General features: G+C 39.1%; 1 protein-coding gene across 1 annotated transcript in view; it reads right to left on the bottom strand.

Moving 5' to 3' along the window:
* Positions 1–20,343, bottom strand: part of MBOAT2 (membrane bound glycerophospholipid O-acyltransferase 2) — a 94,950-nt gene that overhangs the window by 46,321 nt on the left and 28,286 nt on the right. The window contains exons 2-3 of the mRNA XM_007430886.3: positions 17,473–17,618; positions 17,077–17,154 (exon numbers count right to left, since the gene is read on the bottom strand). Coding sequence (XP_007430948.1) covers positions 17,077–17,154; positions 17,473–17,618 — 224 coding nt within the window. The remainder of the gene's footprint in view (positions 1–17,076; positions 17,155–17,472; positions 17,619–20,343) is intronic.

The following is a 20,343-nucleotide window of genomic DNA, read 5'->3' as shown; positions in this document are numbered from 1 at the left end:
ACTGTAGGTCTCTGGGTTACGATGGCAACTGGGACTGCTGGAATTGCCATTGCTAAGTGATGCAGTCACGTGACGTCACGTTTTACGACCAGCAAATGTTAGCAAGAGATTAAAATAATGTATTAGACCTCGGTAGAGTTAGATTCCCAGCAAATATCAGAGTAAAAGAAATGCCCCACTATCACTATTAAATGCCTCCTTGAAAGAATGGTTATCTGAGGCATCATCATCTGTAACTTCTCTCTGCCCAGGTGATCTATTATAAACTCCCACAATAACTTTTATTTCTCTCTCCATTTATTCTTACTCAAATATTTTCAACAATTCCCTGCTCCGATTCCTGAATTTCTATGCAAGTACTGTTTTTTCTTTACATGTAGTGCAACACCTCCATCTCCTGTCTTGGGTCTGTTCTTCTGAATACACTGTAGCCTCCCAATGTTGTGCGCCAATCGTAAATAGCATTTTACCAAGTTTCAGTAGTGCCTATCACATCGTATTTGTCTTCCTGAATTAGGATCTCTAGTTCTCCCTGTTTATTTCCCATACTCTGTGCACAAGCACAGAAACATCTGATATTCTGAGTGTCAATTATTGGCATCTCTGTTGTAGTGTCCTACAAAACTCTGAGTCCCCGTCCTAGCCTTCTTCTTCATCGTTTCTGTTCTGTTTTCTTGGCCTCCAATTTTGTTTTAGTTTAACAGCCTCCTGACGAGTCCGCAAGCTGCCTGCCGAACATTTTCTTCTCAGTTTTTTAAGATACATTCCATTTTTCCTCAGGAGTCCTGAAAAGGCCATTGTCACAGAATCCAAGCCTTTCCCAGTAACACCATCTGCATAGTCAGTTCTTGATGTACAGGTGTCATAACCCTCAACTGGAAGGATTGATGAAAAAACTACCCGTGCTTCCAGTTTCTTCCCAAAGCCTTCTGGTCTCCAGAGATTCTTTCAAGGTCTGTGCTGGCCATGTTATTCATCCCCAGTGGATTAAGTAGAAAGAATAGTTGTCATTGGGTTTGAATAGCCTTCATGACCTCTCCATCCCATCTTATATCCAGACATCTGGAAGACAATGCACCTCCGACAATATCATATCAAGACTGCTCATGGCCTCCCCAATTGCACTTAACAAGGAATCACCCATCACAAGGCACACCGCTTTTTTCTCAAGGTGGCTCAGATTTCTTCAATCTATGGCTCCCAAGTGTTTTCTATACAGTAATGTTCTGTGGCATAGTTTGCTCAAACAGCTGTTGATCATCCCCTAAATAGAGTGGCTGGTATTGGTTCTTGAGGTCTACTGGCACCAAGTGCCTCCTGATCTTCTTGCTTCTTTGGGTCACATTCTTCCATATTAGCCTCTGCCAAAATTCTTTTTTGTTCTCTTCGCTTCTCCGCTCCTCCTGGCGAGCTTCAACTTTCCTGTCCAAGAATGTAGCAACTCTCTCCTCAAATCCCTCCACTTTCTCCTCCAATAAGGAAACAAGCTTACACTTTGCAGGAATAGTAGTTTGGATCCTCTTCAGGTAGAAAGACAAACATTATATATACTCTGCAGGTCACAGTGATGCTTCCTTTGCTGTTTGTGTTGCTTGAAGCCTTCCCTGCAAATTCCCTAGCCAAATTTCCATACCAGTCTTCCTGGGTTTTTTTGCTGCTGCCTCTCTGGGCAAGAACTAGTCTGGACTGAAAGAAGCTGGAAAAGAAGAAAAGCCACCCCCCCCAAAAAAGTGTTGCCTCACAAGCCCCCTGTTTGCTCTTCCCATTCGTTCACTCAGTAACCTTGCAATCTGAAAACTGGTTCCTTATATGTCCTCTTGAGCTACCTACATATCAGCAGCAGTTAGCAACAATCAGCAGCTACAGTCAGCAGTATCTCCCCCTCCTTGGCTCTCCTTTCCTTCTCTCTTTCCTTTGCCACACTGTTTAGTCTCCCTGTGGTTCATTCAATCTTTCCCCCCCAAAGGCCTCTTTCTTTTTAATAACTGACTTCTCAGAAAGAAAGAAGAAATGGTTTCCAATTAAGGACCTCAGCACTAAATCAGAAGCCAGGAGTCACAGTCAATCAGGCTTAAAAATGCTAATTTGAGTATCCTCACTGTCTCCCAAACACAGTGTCTTGCGTTCAATAAGAACTGCATCAGAATATGCCTTGCCTGTCCATATATATTCCATATATATTCCACTGGAAATAATGTAATATGGATCTATGACAGTTTAACCCAGTGTTTCTCAACCTTAGCAACCTTAAGATGTGTGGACTTCAACTCCCAGAATTCCACAGCCAGCATATTGGCTTAAAGTTGCTAAGGTTGACAAACATTGGTTTAACCATTTAAATCTGAAATCTTGAGGAAATAAATGACAGCGGCTTTTGCATGCCAATTCATAGGGATTCACAGAACTGTGTGGCAAGATGAAGTTACCCTTTTTCTCTTCTCCATTAAAAGGAAGAATAATATCACAGCCTCATTTATCCATACTCAGGTCATTCTGTTGGTTCTGACCTCTCTGGAAACACAAAGTCAGCAGCAAGATGGTTAAAAGAAAAGAATGAAACCAAACCAATTTTTGGAAGGTAACAGACACCACCACCACAACCCCAAAATACACTTTTATGACCGATCAGAGCATCTTTGTCATGCCAGGAATCCGCCAGAGATTCTGCTCTCCACAATATGCCAAGGCCTGGACAGAGTAGTCAGTAGAAATAGTCTACATATATATCTGTTTTCTCTATTAACAGCACAACTGTACTGCAACAAACAAGACAACTTTGTCTTTTTCACTGTTGAGGATCTCTCTTTGCTCTGTAACTCTTAGACTGTCTCGTCTCCACTTTGGAGTGGGGGGATGTCTGAGCAATCAAGTGTCAAACAACTGAGAAGGTAAAGGGAATTTGAGACATTAGAAAATTGCCAGTCCATTTTCTGAAGGAAAATATTTAAAATGAAAAAAAAATGTCATTGATGTGCAGGGGAAATCAAACAATAACAAATCCTATGACATATAAAGGCTAACTAACATACAGTATAACAGGATAAACATTTTTGTAGACTAAAGCCCACTTCATTAGTCACACTGTATGGGGTTTCAAAGGACAACAGGTTTGTGCTAAATAGTTGTTTTGAATTCTCTCACTGAAGAAGGTCAGATATCAATCTATGTTTACACATGCGATGGACTCTTCATTCCATCCTAGCCTGCTCTCATCTTTCATTTCCATGTGTTTCAGATGTCTACAATTTGGCCTCAGGATGGCAGCACATAAAACAGCTGGGTCATACTTTGAAAGCTTCTGTAACATTAAAGGAAGCAGCCAAACAGATCACTGGCTCTAACGTAGGAAACACAGAGAATGTACTTAGAATACTACATCTAAATATGTTTTCTGAAGGAAATGAATCAGTTCGTGCCATCAATATTAAAGTAACTCTTTCTATTTTGTAGAAGAAATAAACAGAAACTGAATATTGGCTCTTAACATTGCGTTCTATTTATCTTTGACATCCTCTGCTTGACATTCTCTTTTTCAGATAAAGTGTGCATTTTAAGGATTATCTGAACATCTTCAAGTATTTTTTTAAATTGTTCACTTCTGTGCAAGGAAAAAGCATGGCTCTTAACCAATTACAGTGCATTCGGAAAGTATTCAGACCCCTTTCACTTTTTTCAATTTTGTAATGTTGCAGCCTGATACTACAATTGTTCAAATTCATTTTTTTTCTCATTAATCTACACTCAGTACCCCATAATGACAAAGTGAAAACAGAATTTTAGAAATGTTTGCAAATGTATGAAAAAGGAAAAACTGAAATATCACATTGGCATAAGTATTCAGACCCTTTGCAACAACACTTGAAATTTAGCTCAGGTGCCTCTTGATCGTTGCCGAGCTGTTTCTGCACCTTGACTGGAGTCCACCCGTGGTAAGTTAAATTGATTGGACATGATTTGGAAAGGCACACACCTCTCTATAGGAGGCCTCAGGGCTGACAATGCATACTGTATCAGAGCAAAAGCCATGAGGTCAAAGGAACTGCCTGCAGAGCTCAGAGATAGGATTATTGCAAGGCACAGATCTGAGGAAGGCTACAAAAAAATTTCTGCTGCACTGAAGGTTCCCAAGAGCACAGCGGCCTCCATAATTCTCAAATGGAAGAAGTCTGGCACAACCAGGACTCTTCCAAAAGCTGGTCGCCCGGCCAAACTGAGCAATCGGGGGAGAAGAGCCATAGTAAGAGAGGTGACCAAGAACCAGATGGTCACTCTGACTGAGCTCCAGAGATCCTGTGTGGCGATGGGACAAAGTTCCAGAAGGACAACCATCACTGCAGCCCTCCACCGATCTGGGATTTATGGCAGAGTGGCCAGACGGAAGCCTCTCCTCAGTGCAAAACACATGAAAGCCTGCTTGGAGTTTGCAAAAAAGCACCTGAAGGACTCTCAGACTGTGAGGAACAAGATTCTCTGGTCTGATGAAACTAAGACTGAACTGTTTGGCCTCAATTCTAAACGTTACGTCTGGAGGAAACCAGGCACCACTCATCACCTGCCCAATACCATCCCAACAGTGAAGCATGGTGGTGTTTTTCAGCAGCAGGGACTGGGAGACTGGTCAGGGTTGAGGGAAAGCTGAATGGAGCAAAGGACAGAGATATCCTCAATGAAAACCTATTCCACAGCACTCAGGATCTCAGACTGGGCCAAAGGTTCACCTTCCAACATGACAACGATCCTAAGCACACAGTCAAGACAACACAGGAATGGCTTAGGGAACTCTGTGAATGTCCTAGAGTGGCCCAGCCAGAGCCCTGACTTGAACCCTATTGAACATCTCTGGAGAGACCTGGAAATGGCTGTCCACCAACGGTCCCCATCCAACCTGATTGAGCTTGAGAGGATTTGCAAAGAAGAATGGAAGAAAATCCCCCAATCCAGGTGTGCAAAGCTTGTCGTGTCATACCGAAAAAGACTCGAGGCTGTAATTGCTGCCAAAGGTGCTTCAACAAAGTACTGAATAAAGGGTCTGAATACTTATGCCAATGTGATATTTCAGTTTTTCCTTTTTAATAAATTTACAGACATTTCTAAAATTCTGTTTTCACTTTGTCATTATGGGGTACTGAGTGTAGATTAATGAGAAAAAAAATGAATTTGAACGACTGTACCATCAGGCTGCAACATTACAAAATTGAAAAAAGTGAAGGGGGTCTGAATATTTTCCAAATGCACTGTATACTCACATTCTCCACACAGAAAATATTTCAGATTACCTTGTAAAAAACTAGTTTCATTATTAGACATGAGTTTCATGGCAGTTTTTCCAAGAATTGCTTCCTTTTGCAACTTTTCCCAGAGAGTTGATGCTGTCATTTTACACAGATACAAAATGCAACTAGGAAAGAAGACGTGGGGGAAGAGAAAGAAACCATGAGAGAGAAGAGAATGAACTCTCACATACTCTCTCTGGAAAAAAAAATAAGAATGGAAAAGAGCTGATGAGCTTAGGAAATGCAGGGCCATTTCTACAAATAAAGACCATTTTCAATATCACCTTTGGAAATATTCTTCTTGGTTTTGGGATGGATTGGCACAGCTCTCATATATACTGTTTTGATGATCTGAGTCAAGCCCCCACGCCCTGAACTCCTGTGAAGATAGTTAGCTTTGAAGCCAAAAATATAACAATATTGAATAAAATAGGACAGGAGACATTCCTATCAAGAATCACATGGCCTACCAGCAGTGGCTGAGCCAAAACTAAAAGTACACTTCCCTTCCAGAGCAGCCAAGAGATGGCAATTAGAAGCATCCATTTCTGTTTCTGAACTCCAGGTTTCTGCTTACTGCCCAACCGAGAAATTCTGTTTAATTTAAACTGTATGATTCATGAGCCTAGCTTGCTAACTAACTAACTAAAACAGCCATCATCCTCAATCCATCAGACTGAATTATCCCGTAGACATGAGATAAACTGATGTCCAACTTATCTAGAGGATATCCAACTGGAAAAATGTAAAGGTACTAATAGAAGCAAATACATGTCTTCAGTGCACTGAAGATGTTACCTAGCTGGGTAATGAAACGTTTGCAAGAAAACAACCAACCTCAGAGAACCCCAAGGACTCCACAGTGTAAAGGACATAACAAAGACTGGATAGTTGGAAAATACAAGCTAATGCCTCACCATTATACTGGGGTGAAGGAAAAAACCAAGCAATTTCTGTAAGCAATCTCTCCTGTGCCTGACCTGTTCCCCCAACTTCTGCCTACAGAGTAGAGAGACTGGAGAGGAAGGGATTACAAGAGAGTAAGCAGGCACACAACGGGGAATACACTAGGCTGTTTGTATAGCACGCTTACAGTTGCCAACACCAGCACATTTCTTTCTATGTGTATTCCCCATCGTGTGCCTGCTTACTCTCTTGTAATCCCTTCCTCTGTAATGAATGTAAATACAAACATAAATTCCCATCTTGCTAACTGTCCCAGTACAGGGGTGAGCATTCCAAAGGGTGGGGGAGTGGTTAGGAGGCAAACAGAAGCCGAAGGTGGGAAAGTGATTAGTCTTGTCAGTTTCGAGCGAGAAAGCACAGTCACAGGCACATGATTTCCCACTCAGTGACCACTTTGCTTAGCAACAGAGTTGTCGGTCCCAACTGTGGTTTCTAAATGAGGACTACCTGTAAATGAATGTGCTTTTCAGTGCTGATTTCTTTTAAACCATCCATAATAGGGATGTCAAATAACAATTAATTCAGTTCATTTTACCAGACTTAAAATATCCCATGTCTATAAAACTGGGTTCAAGGCTAAACTAATTCTTTGCCATTAAAAAACTTTGAAATAAAAGTTATTTCAATTAGGCATGAAAGTCCATATCAAACAATGGAAAACACCACTCTGGAGCAAAACCATTTATACCTACAACCCCCCTTGCATTTACTGCATACAATACAGTGGGGCAAAAAAGTATTTAGTCAGCCACCAATTCTTTAAAAATCAGACAATGTGATTTTCTGGATTTTTTTCCCCATTTTGTCTCTCATAGTTGAAGTATACCTATGATGAAAATTACAGGCCCCTCTCATCTTTTTAAGTGGGAGAACTTGCACAATTGGTGGCTGACTAAATACTTTTTTGCCCCACTGTACATATTACAATTTATATTGCTGAATACATATTACTGTGGATGTTACATACATACAGAATTCTTCAAAGAACCATTTTGACTCTATTTTTTTTTCTTTTTTTTTTAAAGATTACAAATAGCTCTATTCTTGATCAAGAACTTCCAACCACTAACCTCAGGAGATGTGTATAGCACTCAAATTCACTGTACTGACCCTAAGACAATGCAAATGTGTTTATAACTGGTAACTTCAAAACTCCTTAACATATTTAACATGTCTCTAGACAATTTGCAGCAGGCGTAAGTGTGCATGTAGATTCACTGTTCTTTCTTTCAACAAACTCAAAAATAGGAGACCTAATTTTTCTAGCCTCTACCTGAAAGTAGCCAAACAGAAAAAACAGTGAGCTGATGTGCATAATCCTTCAAATTGACAATATGATTCTGCATTTTACATCTTGGTATCAGAACAAAACAATGAACTATGCCATATAGCAATGACCTGTGTGCTGAGAATACATTTTGTATCCGGTATTGACTCCCCCTTTCAGTTGCTTCATAAAGAGCAATGCATGCTACTAGTGGATTTTTAAAAACAAACACTGAAGTGGGAAGAAAAATCAATACACAACATGTAATTACTGCATTAGCAAACTCTAAATTCAGAACTGGAATTATTTGGGGTTAGGAGATGTAAAAGAGAGTTCAACAGGGCTGAACCAAAATTATTTCTTATATCAGTAATGCTACAATCCTGCCACAGCTCTTAAAACATTTGCTTGAAAACATCAGGATAGTCTCAAATTAGTTCAAACAAAATTTAAAGCCTATTTATTCTATGTTGCTGCTTCATGAAAAAGCCCAAAAGTTCTTGAACACCATTATTTTACTGTAGATAGCACAATTACAGCAACAATCCCAAAATAAATGCATCAGTTATGATAGCTGGGGCTGACGCAAGTTATTTTGAACCTCTCTTAGCCTCATCTGGGAAATCACAATTCATCTCAACACTCTACAGAGCCAAGTTAATCTTGGGTGGAGAGCTGACTAAAATGCTAGCCAATTAACATGTTTTAATGTAGCCAATTAATGCATCAAGGAATGCATATAAAACATCAGCTTCTAAATCTGAGATATTTTAATAGGCAAGTACTAGCATAACATCTACAGCAATTTTTAGGACTGAACTTTTCTAAAGGATATATTTATTAAATGCCATGTTCTTATTTCATACTACATATCACACAAGCCCTTTTTTCCTTCCTTCCGTAGTCCAAATCTTCTGGACATTCATGGTAAAGCAATTCAACTCCACTAACACATTTGCAGGAATTGTATTAACTGGATGACTCACACCTGTTATGTTAAGCTAGCCCCAAGCATAATGTACCATTCAAAATAATATTTTAAGAACTATCTACAACTTCTATCTCAGCAAGTATCAGCTGCATCTCTAAACACTAACACGTCAAGCCTTCTCACAGAAGATTATCCCAGTTAATATATCAATATTCCAAAGAACAATCATGTCTCTTCATTACACACAGAGCAACTTTCATGAATAACTCCAAATTTCATTTCACAGACTAATATGCATGAAAAGGAACATAGGTTTCCACTCTTTTCCGAAATCCTTAATCCTGCCTATTTCGTAGTAGAGTCTGATTTATCTCACAGAACCCTTGTTTAAAAAGCATACATGTAACTTGGAATTCATCTGCAATCAATACACTTCACAGCACAAGTGAAGTAAAAAGCCTTTATGGCAACTGAACCGTTATGAAAAGAAGCCACAAAGAATTCCTGTCAACCCAACAGTTCGAAAACTCATGTGAGTAGATAAATGGGTACTCTCACTCCGGTGGGAGGAAAAATCCTGGCGGCGCCTTGCAAAAAGGAGTCGGGAGCAGTTGCTGGTAAGCGCGAAAAACTGCACGCACCCGAAAAGGGCGCGAAGCAATGGAAACCCCGCCTCCTGCGCTCGCCAGCTGGGCTCTGCCCTAGGAAGGAGGCTCTGGCAAACCACTTCTGAAACAATTGCCTTGAAAACTGCAAGGACTCGTCCAAGCAGTCACTGCAGGGTCCGTAACGACTGAGCGCAGATTAAAAAATATATATATATATATTTGTACATTGCCTAGGGTTCATTAGGATTGAGGCACTGGATAAATTTCATAAATAAATAAAATAAAATTCTTCTACTCTTCCATCCAAAGTCATGCACTGGATTAATTTTTTTAATGTTTGGAGTGTCCTGTCAAACCAACCCATCTCACAATTCACTAGCTAGACTCTCTTTAAATTGGTCAGATAAAACCAGTTCATTACGCTCCATTCCAAGCAAAAAAGTTGGAAATCAACTATAAACTCCTACACCCTATAATCTGCGTATTTCATGATTAGATGTTGTCATTCTGGCAGTCATCAAAGGCAGATGTAAATTTAAGCATAACATTGGCATAACTATCCAGAACAGGATTACTTCCTAGATTTAGAATGGCCATTTGGCAGCTTTGTCAAAAGTCCAAGTATATATCTCACCCAAGAATTATCTGAGAGAAACCACGATTTTCAAGGAAGCACATACTTCAATCACTTTGAATGATGAACCTTGAATTTTTCTGGAGATTTGACATATTTATCAGACAAGAAACCAAGAGACTGAATTCGCATAGTTGCAGGAAGCAGTGTAGTAAGCAGGGCAAAAAGACTAGGTGGTAGCTGAGTCATTTGGGTGACTGCTTGAGTCAAATGGCTAATCTGAGCATTTACCCAATTCTGGCACAGGTTCACTTGATTCTTATATTATTAGAAGGTATTAGAGACTGGCTCAGCATGCAACAGCATAGCAAGAGGATCAGTTGCCATGGTCTGAGACTAAGAACTTGAAGTACATTTGCCTCCCTTGTAGATAGTCTCACTGGAATTAATGTCAGACTTATCTCCAATCAGTCTGGACTGGAAATAGTTAATCCAATATTATTGATTGGTAATACTCAATACAGAGCCAGTTTGGTGTAGTGGTGAAGGCATAAGGCTAGAAATGGGGGGACTGTGAGGCACAATGGCACAAAGCCAGCTGGGTGATCTTGGGCCAGTCGGTTTCTCTTCACCCTAGGAGGCAGGCAAGGGCAAACCATTTCCCAAAACATTGCCAAGAAAACTGCAGGGACTTGTCCAGGCAGTTGGTTGGCAGAAGTCATGACTGACTTGAAAGCACACACACACAAAATTATTACAAGGAAGGTTAGGGCTACAGTACAAGAATCCCAGCAAGCACTTTACTTTCGAATGAGGCAGACACATACATAACAATTTCTGGAAGTAAAACTCTTCTCCATTTTTTGGCATTCTTATAATGAAGGGGGCAGCAAGTTTGCTTCTTCTGTGAAGGTGGGAATCCTTTTATAATTGCAAGTCTTTTTATCAGTGTGAAGAGAAACTTTCATATTTTTCATCTGCATATATATAAAAATACCAATCATGTTATTCCCTTTTGGAAGCAAAACAAAGAAAGCCAATGAAATTTAAGTATGAGGGAAAGGAAAGGAAAGGAAAGGAAAGGAAAGGAAAGGAAAGGAAAGGAAAGGAAAGGAAAGGAAAGGAAAGGAAAGGAAAGGAAAGGAAAGGAAAGGAAAGGAAAGGAAAGGAAAGGAAAGGAAAGGAAAGGAAAGGAAAGGAAAGGAAAGGAATTCTAATTTACACCAACACCATTTACTATACAGAATCTCTCCATATTGTTCTAGCCTTCCATACCATCCTTGCTTCCAGCATGTTTGTATACAACTTCCTACATTGCCTTTTGTACTTTAAACTTCTCTCTTTTTGAGGTTTTCATCAACTGATCCAATCACAACTTTCTTGGTCTTTTTCTTCATCTCAACTCATTCGTTCTTCCATGTGTGTTAGTTTTGCAATTTGATCCTCAGTCATTTGCTTTATACGACCAAACCACCTCAATAAACTTCTTTCATACTGGTCACTCACTTTTATATTGAATACACTTTCATTTAATACTTACTCTTCCCTGATCCACTCTCTTCGTGATTTCCTACAAAAATTTAATTAAATTCCCATTGCATTCAACATACTTTTATGTTTCTCCTGACATAACCAACCATATAACAAAGTGAGTAGAAGCATGCTTTAATCTAAAGATGTTTATGTTTCTTTCAATAAATATCTATTCCTCACAACAGACCACATACTACCCATTACATTTCTACTAGCGCTTGCATGTCTTAACATTTCTCCACCCATTTCCCCATCTTTAGTAAACATTCTATTAACAATATATAACCATTCATCTACTTGCTCTAGTTTTTTGCGAATAATGTATATTTTGTAATCATTCATTCCATTTTGCTGTTGGTCTTTGATTCTTAATTTTCAGATTCACATTTCTCATTGCCTTATACTTTCTACCTAACATTTGCTGAAAATCATTTGGTTACTCAGTCAACAACATGGCATCATCTGAATATAAAAGTACATGAACATTTTCATACTTCCCATTTGTGTAACTGCACTTTTGTGGCATTCTGTAATACGATTCCTTTCACCCTTTTCCAAGCAGCTTCCACATCCTATTTCTTTATGTCTAGTTTTCTTTCATTCTGTTGGGAGAATAATCTACTAATATTTTTTTATGCAGGACTTGTACTTTTACACCATTTTATCATTTGCTCTCGTCATTCCAAGACTCAATTTTCTATGTGCCATGGTGATCACCACAGAGATCTGCAGACCTGACCTCCACCATGACTTTGGTCAACTGATTTTCACATAATGCTTTTTAATGAGATATGGAAGGTAGAAACTCGTTTACCAGCCTCAGTCATACCCAAATAACATGAAGCATTCTCTGCTAATAGTAAGGCAGCAATGGTCAGTTTTGGAACAAGCAAAGTCCAGCTTACCCCAAGCATGCTCGCATGTATGCAAGCTAGGATCTCTAATCTGGAGACCATCTTGCAAGCCAACATACTGCTGCCCGCATCCCACCAACTAGGGCAGGGTACTGATGCACACTCCGTGTATCTGTCTCCAGTTATCTTAAATTGATATTTATTCTTCTAGTATGCTGGTGCTGGCTGAAGGTCATAAAGTACATTAGTTCAATTTAGACACTGAGAACCTGTTCAGCACTGTCAATTTATTTTTTAAAAAATCTGAAACCAGATTGACAAGCCAGCTGAAATGAAAATAATGAATTTGGCCAAGCTAGAATATAAATTACTAAGCTAGTTATATTTAATAAAAGAATGCAATCACCCTATTTAAGCAAGAATCTTCCAAGGAGATACTGAATAATTTGCTCCAGCCAATTATACAAACAACCTGATATCCCCCCCCCCCACCAGATCTCTATAAATAGCCACAAAAGGGTCACATCACCCTGGGCACAGAGAGAACTGCTCCTGTCTGTGCTCCTGCACTCTGAAGATGCCGGTCACAGGTGCTGGTGAAACGTTAGGAAACAAAACTTCCAGAACACGGCCACACAGCCCGGAAGACCCACACCAGCCAACCTGATATTATATTTCTAGTTTGATCTGATTTTGCCCATAATGCAGATTTTCTGTATAATAACCAACTTTTCAAAAATAGATAACTGACATACAAAAGTCAGGAGGCAATAGCAGCAGCATATATTTAGAAGTATTTCATGAACATATTTATTGTGGGTTGGATATAGACTTAGTCATACTTAGAACAAACTCACTGAAATTAATTGGGCTTAAACTAGGCTGACTAACTTAAGCCCCATTGATTTCAGTGGGCCTGTCCAAGAGTGCAAAAGTTTTAACAGTCCTTCTCTTGGTCATTAAAGCATTTCTGATCAATGTACTTTTGGGGGGGGGGGCAGGGGAGAAGGAAGTTACTCAGTATTTCACTTTTCCTTCTCAGAAAGCAGTATTTTTTGCTTTCCAAAGAAGAAATAGAATGAATAAAAAAAATGAATTCATTTATACCCCTAAGTGAGCTCTTGCTAAACCAAGAAATAGTAGCTACCCAACGGTGCAATCCTATAATCATTTACTATAAACATTTGCAAAGTACTCAGGAATGCAAAGTGCTACACAACCCTAGTGGTTAAGATGGTTCTATAGTCCAGACCTGCACAACATGCGGTCTGCCAAGCAGCCTTATGAAAAGCACGGTGGCATTTTCTAAAAAATAATCCACTGCCGATAAATACTGCTATCACTAAGAAGGCTCTGTTGCCACCGCCTATGTTTTCAGAGCCCCTTCCACCTCAAAAGATATGCTGCAAGCACCCCCAACATCTCCAGGCCCCACGGACACTGCCAGTGCCAATGCTACCACCACACAACAGCTCTTCGCTTGTGGTCCTTTCCCCCCCCTTGAGTTGTGCAGGCCTGCTCTAGTCTGAGACACACAGGTTGAAACCCCACAAAGCCACAGAGCTCGCTGGGTGATTTGGAGGCAGTCATTTTCCATTCACCCAACCTATTTCATCGGTTATTGTTACAGGAACCAAATTACAGAATGAGAATAGAATAGAAAATGAGAAAAGGCAGATTATAAACACAATTAATATAATAAAAACAGCAGCAGCTGCAATAATGTATTAAACTTTTACTGATGATGCCTGACTCTCAACGACTTTGGGCAGCTCCCAACAATCAAACAAAGAAATTACAATAAAATCAATAAAACATAAAAGATAAAGATAAAAGATGGCAAGCACAATGAAGTAAGGGGTCTCACTCTCCCTTGTCAAAGGCCTGAATGAAGATCCAGGTCTTCACTGCCCTTCTGAACAACAGCAGAGTGGGAGGCATCTGGATCTCTGGGGGAACCCTGTCCCAGAGAGCAGGTTCTGCTACAGAGAAGGAGTGCTTCCAGGGTCCTAATAGATGGCACTGTTTGATCAAAGAAGCCCAGAGCATGCCAACCCTGCAGGATCTAATTGGCTAGGTAGATGCTATGGGAGATAGGCAGTCCCTCAAGTAACCAGGCCCTATGCCATGTAGGGTTTTATAGGGAACAACCAGCACCTTGAATCACACCCAGAGGCAAACTGGTAACCAATTCAGCTCACAAAGCAGAGGTGTTACATGGGCATACAAGGCATGCCCATTATTGTTTGCGCTGCCATATTCTGGACCAGTTGAACTTTTCAGGTGGTCTTCAAGGGCAGCTCCATGTAGAGAACATTGCAGTAGTCAAGCTGTGAGGGGACTAGGGTATGAGTGACTGTCTGAAGGGCCCCCCAACCTAGGAAAGGGAGTAACTGGCGCACCAGATGGAGTTGTCCAAAGGCCTTCCTAGCCACAGTTGACACCTGCTCTTCAAGCAGGAGCTACAAATCCAGGAAAATATAAAATGGCAAATGTGACTGATTAATAAATATTACTCTTCACTTTTTTTAGATGTATAGAACAAGAAATACAAGCAGCTAGGTTTCCTAATTACAACAAAACAGCAACAGTATGGTAACATTATTAGGAACAACAAAAAATCTAGGAAGACAGCTGCCAACAGTTCCAAAAGGCTTCTTTTTCTAAATTATACTAATAAACATTTAGTACTGCTTATTAGACTAACCCTCTTGCAAAGTGTTTAATGAAAGTACTAGTTTATCTCAGTTCTGATGTTTATATTCAGGTTCTCTGGCGAGTTAAAATGGAGGTTAAAAAAAAAAGATAAGAATCTAATACGAATTGATCGCGACCCGAATCAAATTTTCCCATAAGGTTCAATGTAAATATGGTTAATCCGTTCTGACCCCTACAAATTTGGTCGCCAACCGATTTTGGTTGCGACCCGAATCAAATTTTCCCATAAGGTTCAATGTAATTACGGTTAATCCATTCTGAACCATATGTATTTTTTTTTTAAACCACAAAAATATGACACAAAGTACTGTACGAAGAGAGAGAACGCTAACCTTGCTCGACGCGACTTCTGGCGTGGAGGACAGGAAGGCAGGTGGGGAGGCGGTTATTGCTTGGAGGGAGAGTCCCCCTCCCTACAGGAAGCCACGACCACGTGTCACAGCAGGGAAAATGGCCGCGGATCCTGTTCGTCCCCCAATCCGGCGTTCGCGAACGGAAGCAAAATTTTGCGAACGGTGCTGTTCGTGACCCGAATTGGTCGTGAACAGAAGCGTTCATGACCCGAGGTACCACTGTAAATCAATTTTTCAACAGCACATAGGGTCTCTCATCTCAGACCTGTTTGCTGCCACATAGCCCATGAGCTGGAATACAGATACACAGATTTCAGTTTGTGGAGCCCTTCGCCTGCAGATGTGAGCACTGATGATGTTACCAAACAACGTCTGCAAGCAAACAACCAAGCTCAGAGAACACCAAGGACTCCACAATTCAACCCTGAGCTACAGATATTCTTTTTTATGAGATTTCAGTTTGCTACTATGTCCTTAATGCTGATGGTTTTGATTTACCCTTCCTGAGGTCTCCATAATGTCCTTCAAGAAAATGTGCCTCAGAATTGCTTACGGCAGCTTTTCAGAACCAGCACAGCTAATATTCAAGCTTATTGCAGGAGGCAAAAACCTACACATTACAGTACCAATTCATGTAGTAACATGATGCTAAACAATAATGTTGATCTTATACTATACTTAATTGGTACTTAATTATATACATGAAATAAAGTTATTATTACTAGTAATTCTACTGCCATAATTACAAGAATACACAAAAAATTCACTAGATTTCTTCTGCAACATAAATTCCATATGCAAACACCTAAGAGTACTGAACATCTTAATTTCAGAATAAAGCTGAACATGCACTAATATTGTCAGTATTTTACCAAAAGCCAGAATTCCCCACCTGGTGCCTTCCAAATGTACTGGGATTAAAATTATTTCAATATCAACCCAGAATAACTGGGGAATTTGGGGAGCTGAAGTCTCATCACATCCAGAAGAAAAAAAAGGCTAAACAAGTCTAGAGAAGGCTATTCTAGCCTTTAACAGCCCAATAAAATCTTAATTTTTTTAACCACTGTTTACAATTTCACCCAGTCAGTGAAGGACTGGCTTCCTGAATGAGTCTTCATAATGCACAATTAATTTTTACCAGAATTCACAAAACTATGACATGTGTACTCCAAGATGGGTCAAGCTGAGCATTTTTCAACTTACTTTGGCAACTGTATCACACTGGTTTGAAATCTGGCACAACTATAGACCCCCATCAGGCTGAACAACTATACCTCAAGTGGAGTCATATTTGAGAACTAAAGCTTATAAAATGGCAGTTTTGGGGGGAACTTGCCCTGATTTCTGTTTTATCAGGCACATTATAAACATACTCTGCTCATGATAATGTATAGTACAGTCATTCAAATTAACAAGACAAGGGGGCAACATGCAGCATAAACTATGCAAATGGCAATGAGGAGACTATAAAAAAAAACCCCATACCTAAATCGAAGCATGCAAGTTATGCTTATTCATGGATATAACAGTACTGTCTTTTTTCTTTAAAAAAAAAACAGGAAAATGAAACTCAATTTCTTTACATACTCAACTGTTACAGATTTTTGTATTTAGATGGAATACAAATGTGTAAGTCAGAAAACTGATGATGAAGCAATGAAAACATGTTAGCTACTCAGTACAGAGAATTACAGCATCTCTCCAGGGTTTCTTTCTGTAAACAATAGGTGTGATCGGCTTCTGGCACTCTGAACAGCAGATAAGACGTACAGTATTTTTCTACATAAACAAGGTACCTTAAGGGGAATCTAGGCACTGGAAATGATTCTAAAATACTCCTAAAACAATGCACTGTGCTGAAAAGATATGGAATGCACTAGGATAGGACTTATTTGCTTCGTAAAACATATACCTTTTCTCCTAAAATCCCATTCACTTGCAAATTATATTGCCCTTTGTACTTCACTTAAGGATGTATGAATAGCTCAATACTCACTTGTGCATATTTTCCACTCCTATAATGATCATGATATAGTATGAAATTCCACTTTGTATAACAAAATGTAAGGCATACCTAGGAAGGAAATAGTAGTATAATGGTTTATTAATCCAAGTACCAATTCAGTTTTAAGCAACAGAGTGAAATAAAACAGTGCCCTGATTTGCTCCTTTGTTGATAAACTTTTATCTATTAGAATTAAATTAGCATTTCAGAGACACAGAGATTACTCTAGAGCCATTGTCACCTGTTGTATCCAAGTTTAATAAATGGGTCCTGTCATAATCCCTTTCCTTTAAGAATACACTAGCTAATGTTTTGGGAGTAAAACCCAGCAATCAAAAATTAACTCTAGGAAATAAAAGCACTGAAAAGAAAAATCAAGCTACTTACCATCCAAAACAAAAAAGTGCAAGATAAAGGCCCAACAGAGTGGCAACAACATGCCTTATGAACGGACTAGTTTTGCTTGAATGAAGGTAAGTTCGAAACCATACAGCAGCAAGCAAGGCAAACAGTTGGCACACTACAAAGTTGACCTGCACAGAAAAGAAAATGATTATTACAAAAAATTAATACTCATATAATTATATGTTGAGGTTGAGTTTCTGTTTATATAACAGAAAAGCAACCATAACAAACTTTTAAAAAGTCAGTCTTGATAGCCACAGGAATTACTGAGGAAACTGGTAGAATCCAAAATAATCATTTCAATAATAGCAACAATAACCGAAGCTTTTTATAAATGAAAAGTTATAAAACAGTTAACTATTAACTAACATCATATGAATTCTTCTGAAGTATAATTAAATGTAGAAGATGGAGTGATTTCTGGTAGGGCTCTTTCTGAAAGCTATGTTAAAAAAAACCTGTTGGTTGTGTCAGAGAACTATATTGCCTGATATTCTTCACTGAACCAAGATAGAAAAATAAATGTGGCACCTACTCAAGGAAACAAGGAATGCATAAGACTCTATTTACACCTATATAGTTATAAATACAGTACAGTACTGTGCAGGTAAATACATAGGTCATTCCTGTGTCCATACAGTGCATTATTTATAGCTGTATGCATAATATCATAGTTTCCAGAACAAAAGGCAAGAACTAGGCATACACATATGTAGCTGTTCATGCAAGGTACACAGTGCGGTTACGCAACAATCTGGAGTCAAAAGGGAAAAGATGATTTAGAGAGTGTATAGGCATGTGTGTTGCACCTGTCAGCTGTCTCCTTAAATTTAAGACGTGATTTCTTGGGCTCATACAGCATAGTCATGTGTCCAGGAAAGCACGGCACCTCTGACTGATGAAGACATGCTAGGAAAAAGGGCATGGGGATATATGTAATGTTGTGTGTGTGGTATACTTGGGCTCTGTAGTAAATCTGGATTTGACGGAGAAAGGTCATTCCAAATGTGCCCTCTTCCCTGCCATGTCTTCATTAATCAAAGGAAACAGATACAAATGCTCCCCCCACCAAAAACATTCAGAGATGTGCATTTCCCTCATTTATTTTATTGTTCTGCCTTGCAGCTGAAGGATCAAGGGAAAAGATGAGAAGAACTCACTGAAATCTACAATAAATTGTGTTCATCTCTTGTTTCAAGTAGGGTTGGGATTTAATCCACCTTTTCACAATAGTAGCTCCAAATCTGTTTTTGTTTTTGTTTTTAATCCCCAATTTGGGTTACTGTTCACACACACAGAAAAAAGAGCTAAACTTTGCTGTATTTTGACTGTAAAGAGGGTGAGCTTCTTCTATAAAATAGATGGCAGGGGAACTGTCATGTGTTCTAAGAATTTATTTGAGAAACCTGTATCCTATAGATAGGGCAACTGCAACTATAGCTTTTAGAAAGGCTGTAAAATTACAGTTGAGTTGAGATGGATTCTCAGAATGTCAGAACAGGTACCAAAGCAGATGACTAATATTTGAAGATACTGCTGCAGCAGCCTTTTCACAGCCTCAGGTACATAAGATTTAGAAAGTACCAGCAGAAACTTGTACCATTCTTTACACCAGAAGGAATTATTATAGCCTTCATCAATAAAGTTTTTATTTCAAATATCAACAAATCTGCACTACCAGCAACGAGGGGATAGTATCAGCAGATCATAATCCATGGTTTGCCAGAATATAAAACCTCTTTTCCAAAAAGAATAAGCCAATAATAGAAGAAAAATATGAAGTGGGATAGATAAGGAAAAAGAAGGAAGAATTCCCCAAATGTAAACAGTTTAGTTGGACATCTCCTTGTCTGAAAATGTAATTCCTCAATTCGATACTGTGAAGCTATATTAAAACATTTCCAATGATAGAGAAGACAGTTGTCCACAGATATCAATAAAGAATTTATATTTGTAATTAGCTGGAATTGGGCACAAATGCATATATCCTAACCTCCTGAAAAATATCAAGATGAAGGGGAGGAAAAACCCTTTCATTTTCCAACTATTCTTTCAAATAGCAGTACAAAATGTCTCAGGTTTATGGAGCTAGATTATGAAATCTATGTACAACAATAGACTTGGGGAAATCCCAAAATTTGCAAATACGCATATTTTTAAAAAGCCAGCTACTAAAAATCACCAAATAGACCCATGTCAGACAGAAGATATTTACAGAAGGAAATCTAAAAGAATAACTAATAAGTGGCAAATGCTATTATGATGAAGCAGAGGGATCTTTAGGACATTTTATCCTTATAGTCACTTATAGTCAAATATGGGATAGAGTTTTACTACATTCTAGTAGGACGCCATCCTGATCAACAGCATGTGTGAGGTTCTTAAGTGAATCTACTTGTTATTTCCAAAACCATACTTTTCCCCATAGAGTTCAGGAATTCATTTAAAATCATGCCTACCACTACTCCAGGATATTCCAGCCTTTGAATTGGAAAGAATATTATCTCTTAAACCACTCCAGACCCTACAGCATCTAGTTTTAACTGATGTCTGCTCTGGGATAGGAATGTGATCAATTCAAATACAAAAGATTTTATATGCCTCTCTGTTATAATGGAGTAATATTAATTTCAGAACCAATCTTTTAAAGTAGATCACTGTTTAAGGAACGGTAACCTTAATCTTTTCTATGTCAGTGCTAGACTTTCTTTGGTCAGGTTGAACCAGCAACAAGTACATTTATCCTGCTGTAAGGCATCTATTCCCAGACCGATAGAAATTCAAGAGACCACATAAACAACTATCTGAAAACAACCCCATTAACAGTGAAGAGACCAGCTTCATTGCCTGGAA

The sequence above is a fragment of the Python bivittatus genome, unplaced genomic scaffold (assembly GCF_059951505.1).
Source record: "Python bivittatus isolate LINGU-HERP-01145 unplaced genomic scaffold, Pbiv_v1 ctg000020_np1212, whole genome shotgun sequence".
Classification (NCBI taxonomy): domain Eukaryota; kingdom Metazoa; phylum Chordata; class Lepidosauria; order Squamata; family Pythonidae; genus Python; species Python bivittatus.
This window is presented reverse-complemented; position numbering and strand designations above follow the sequence as displayed.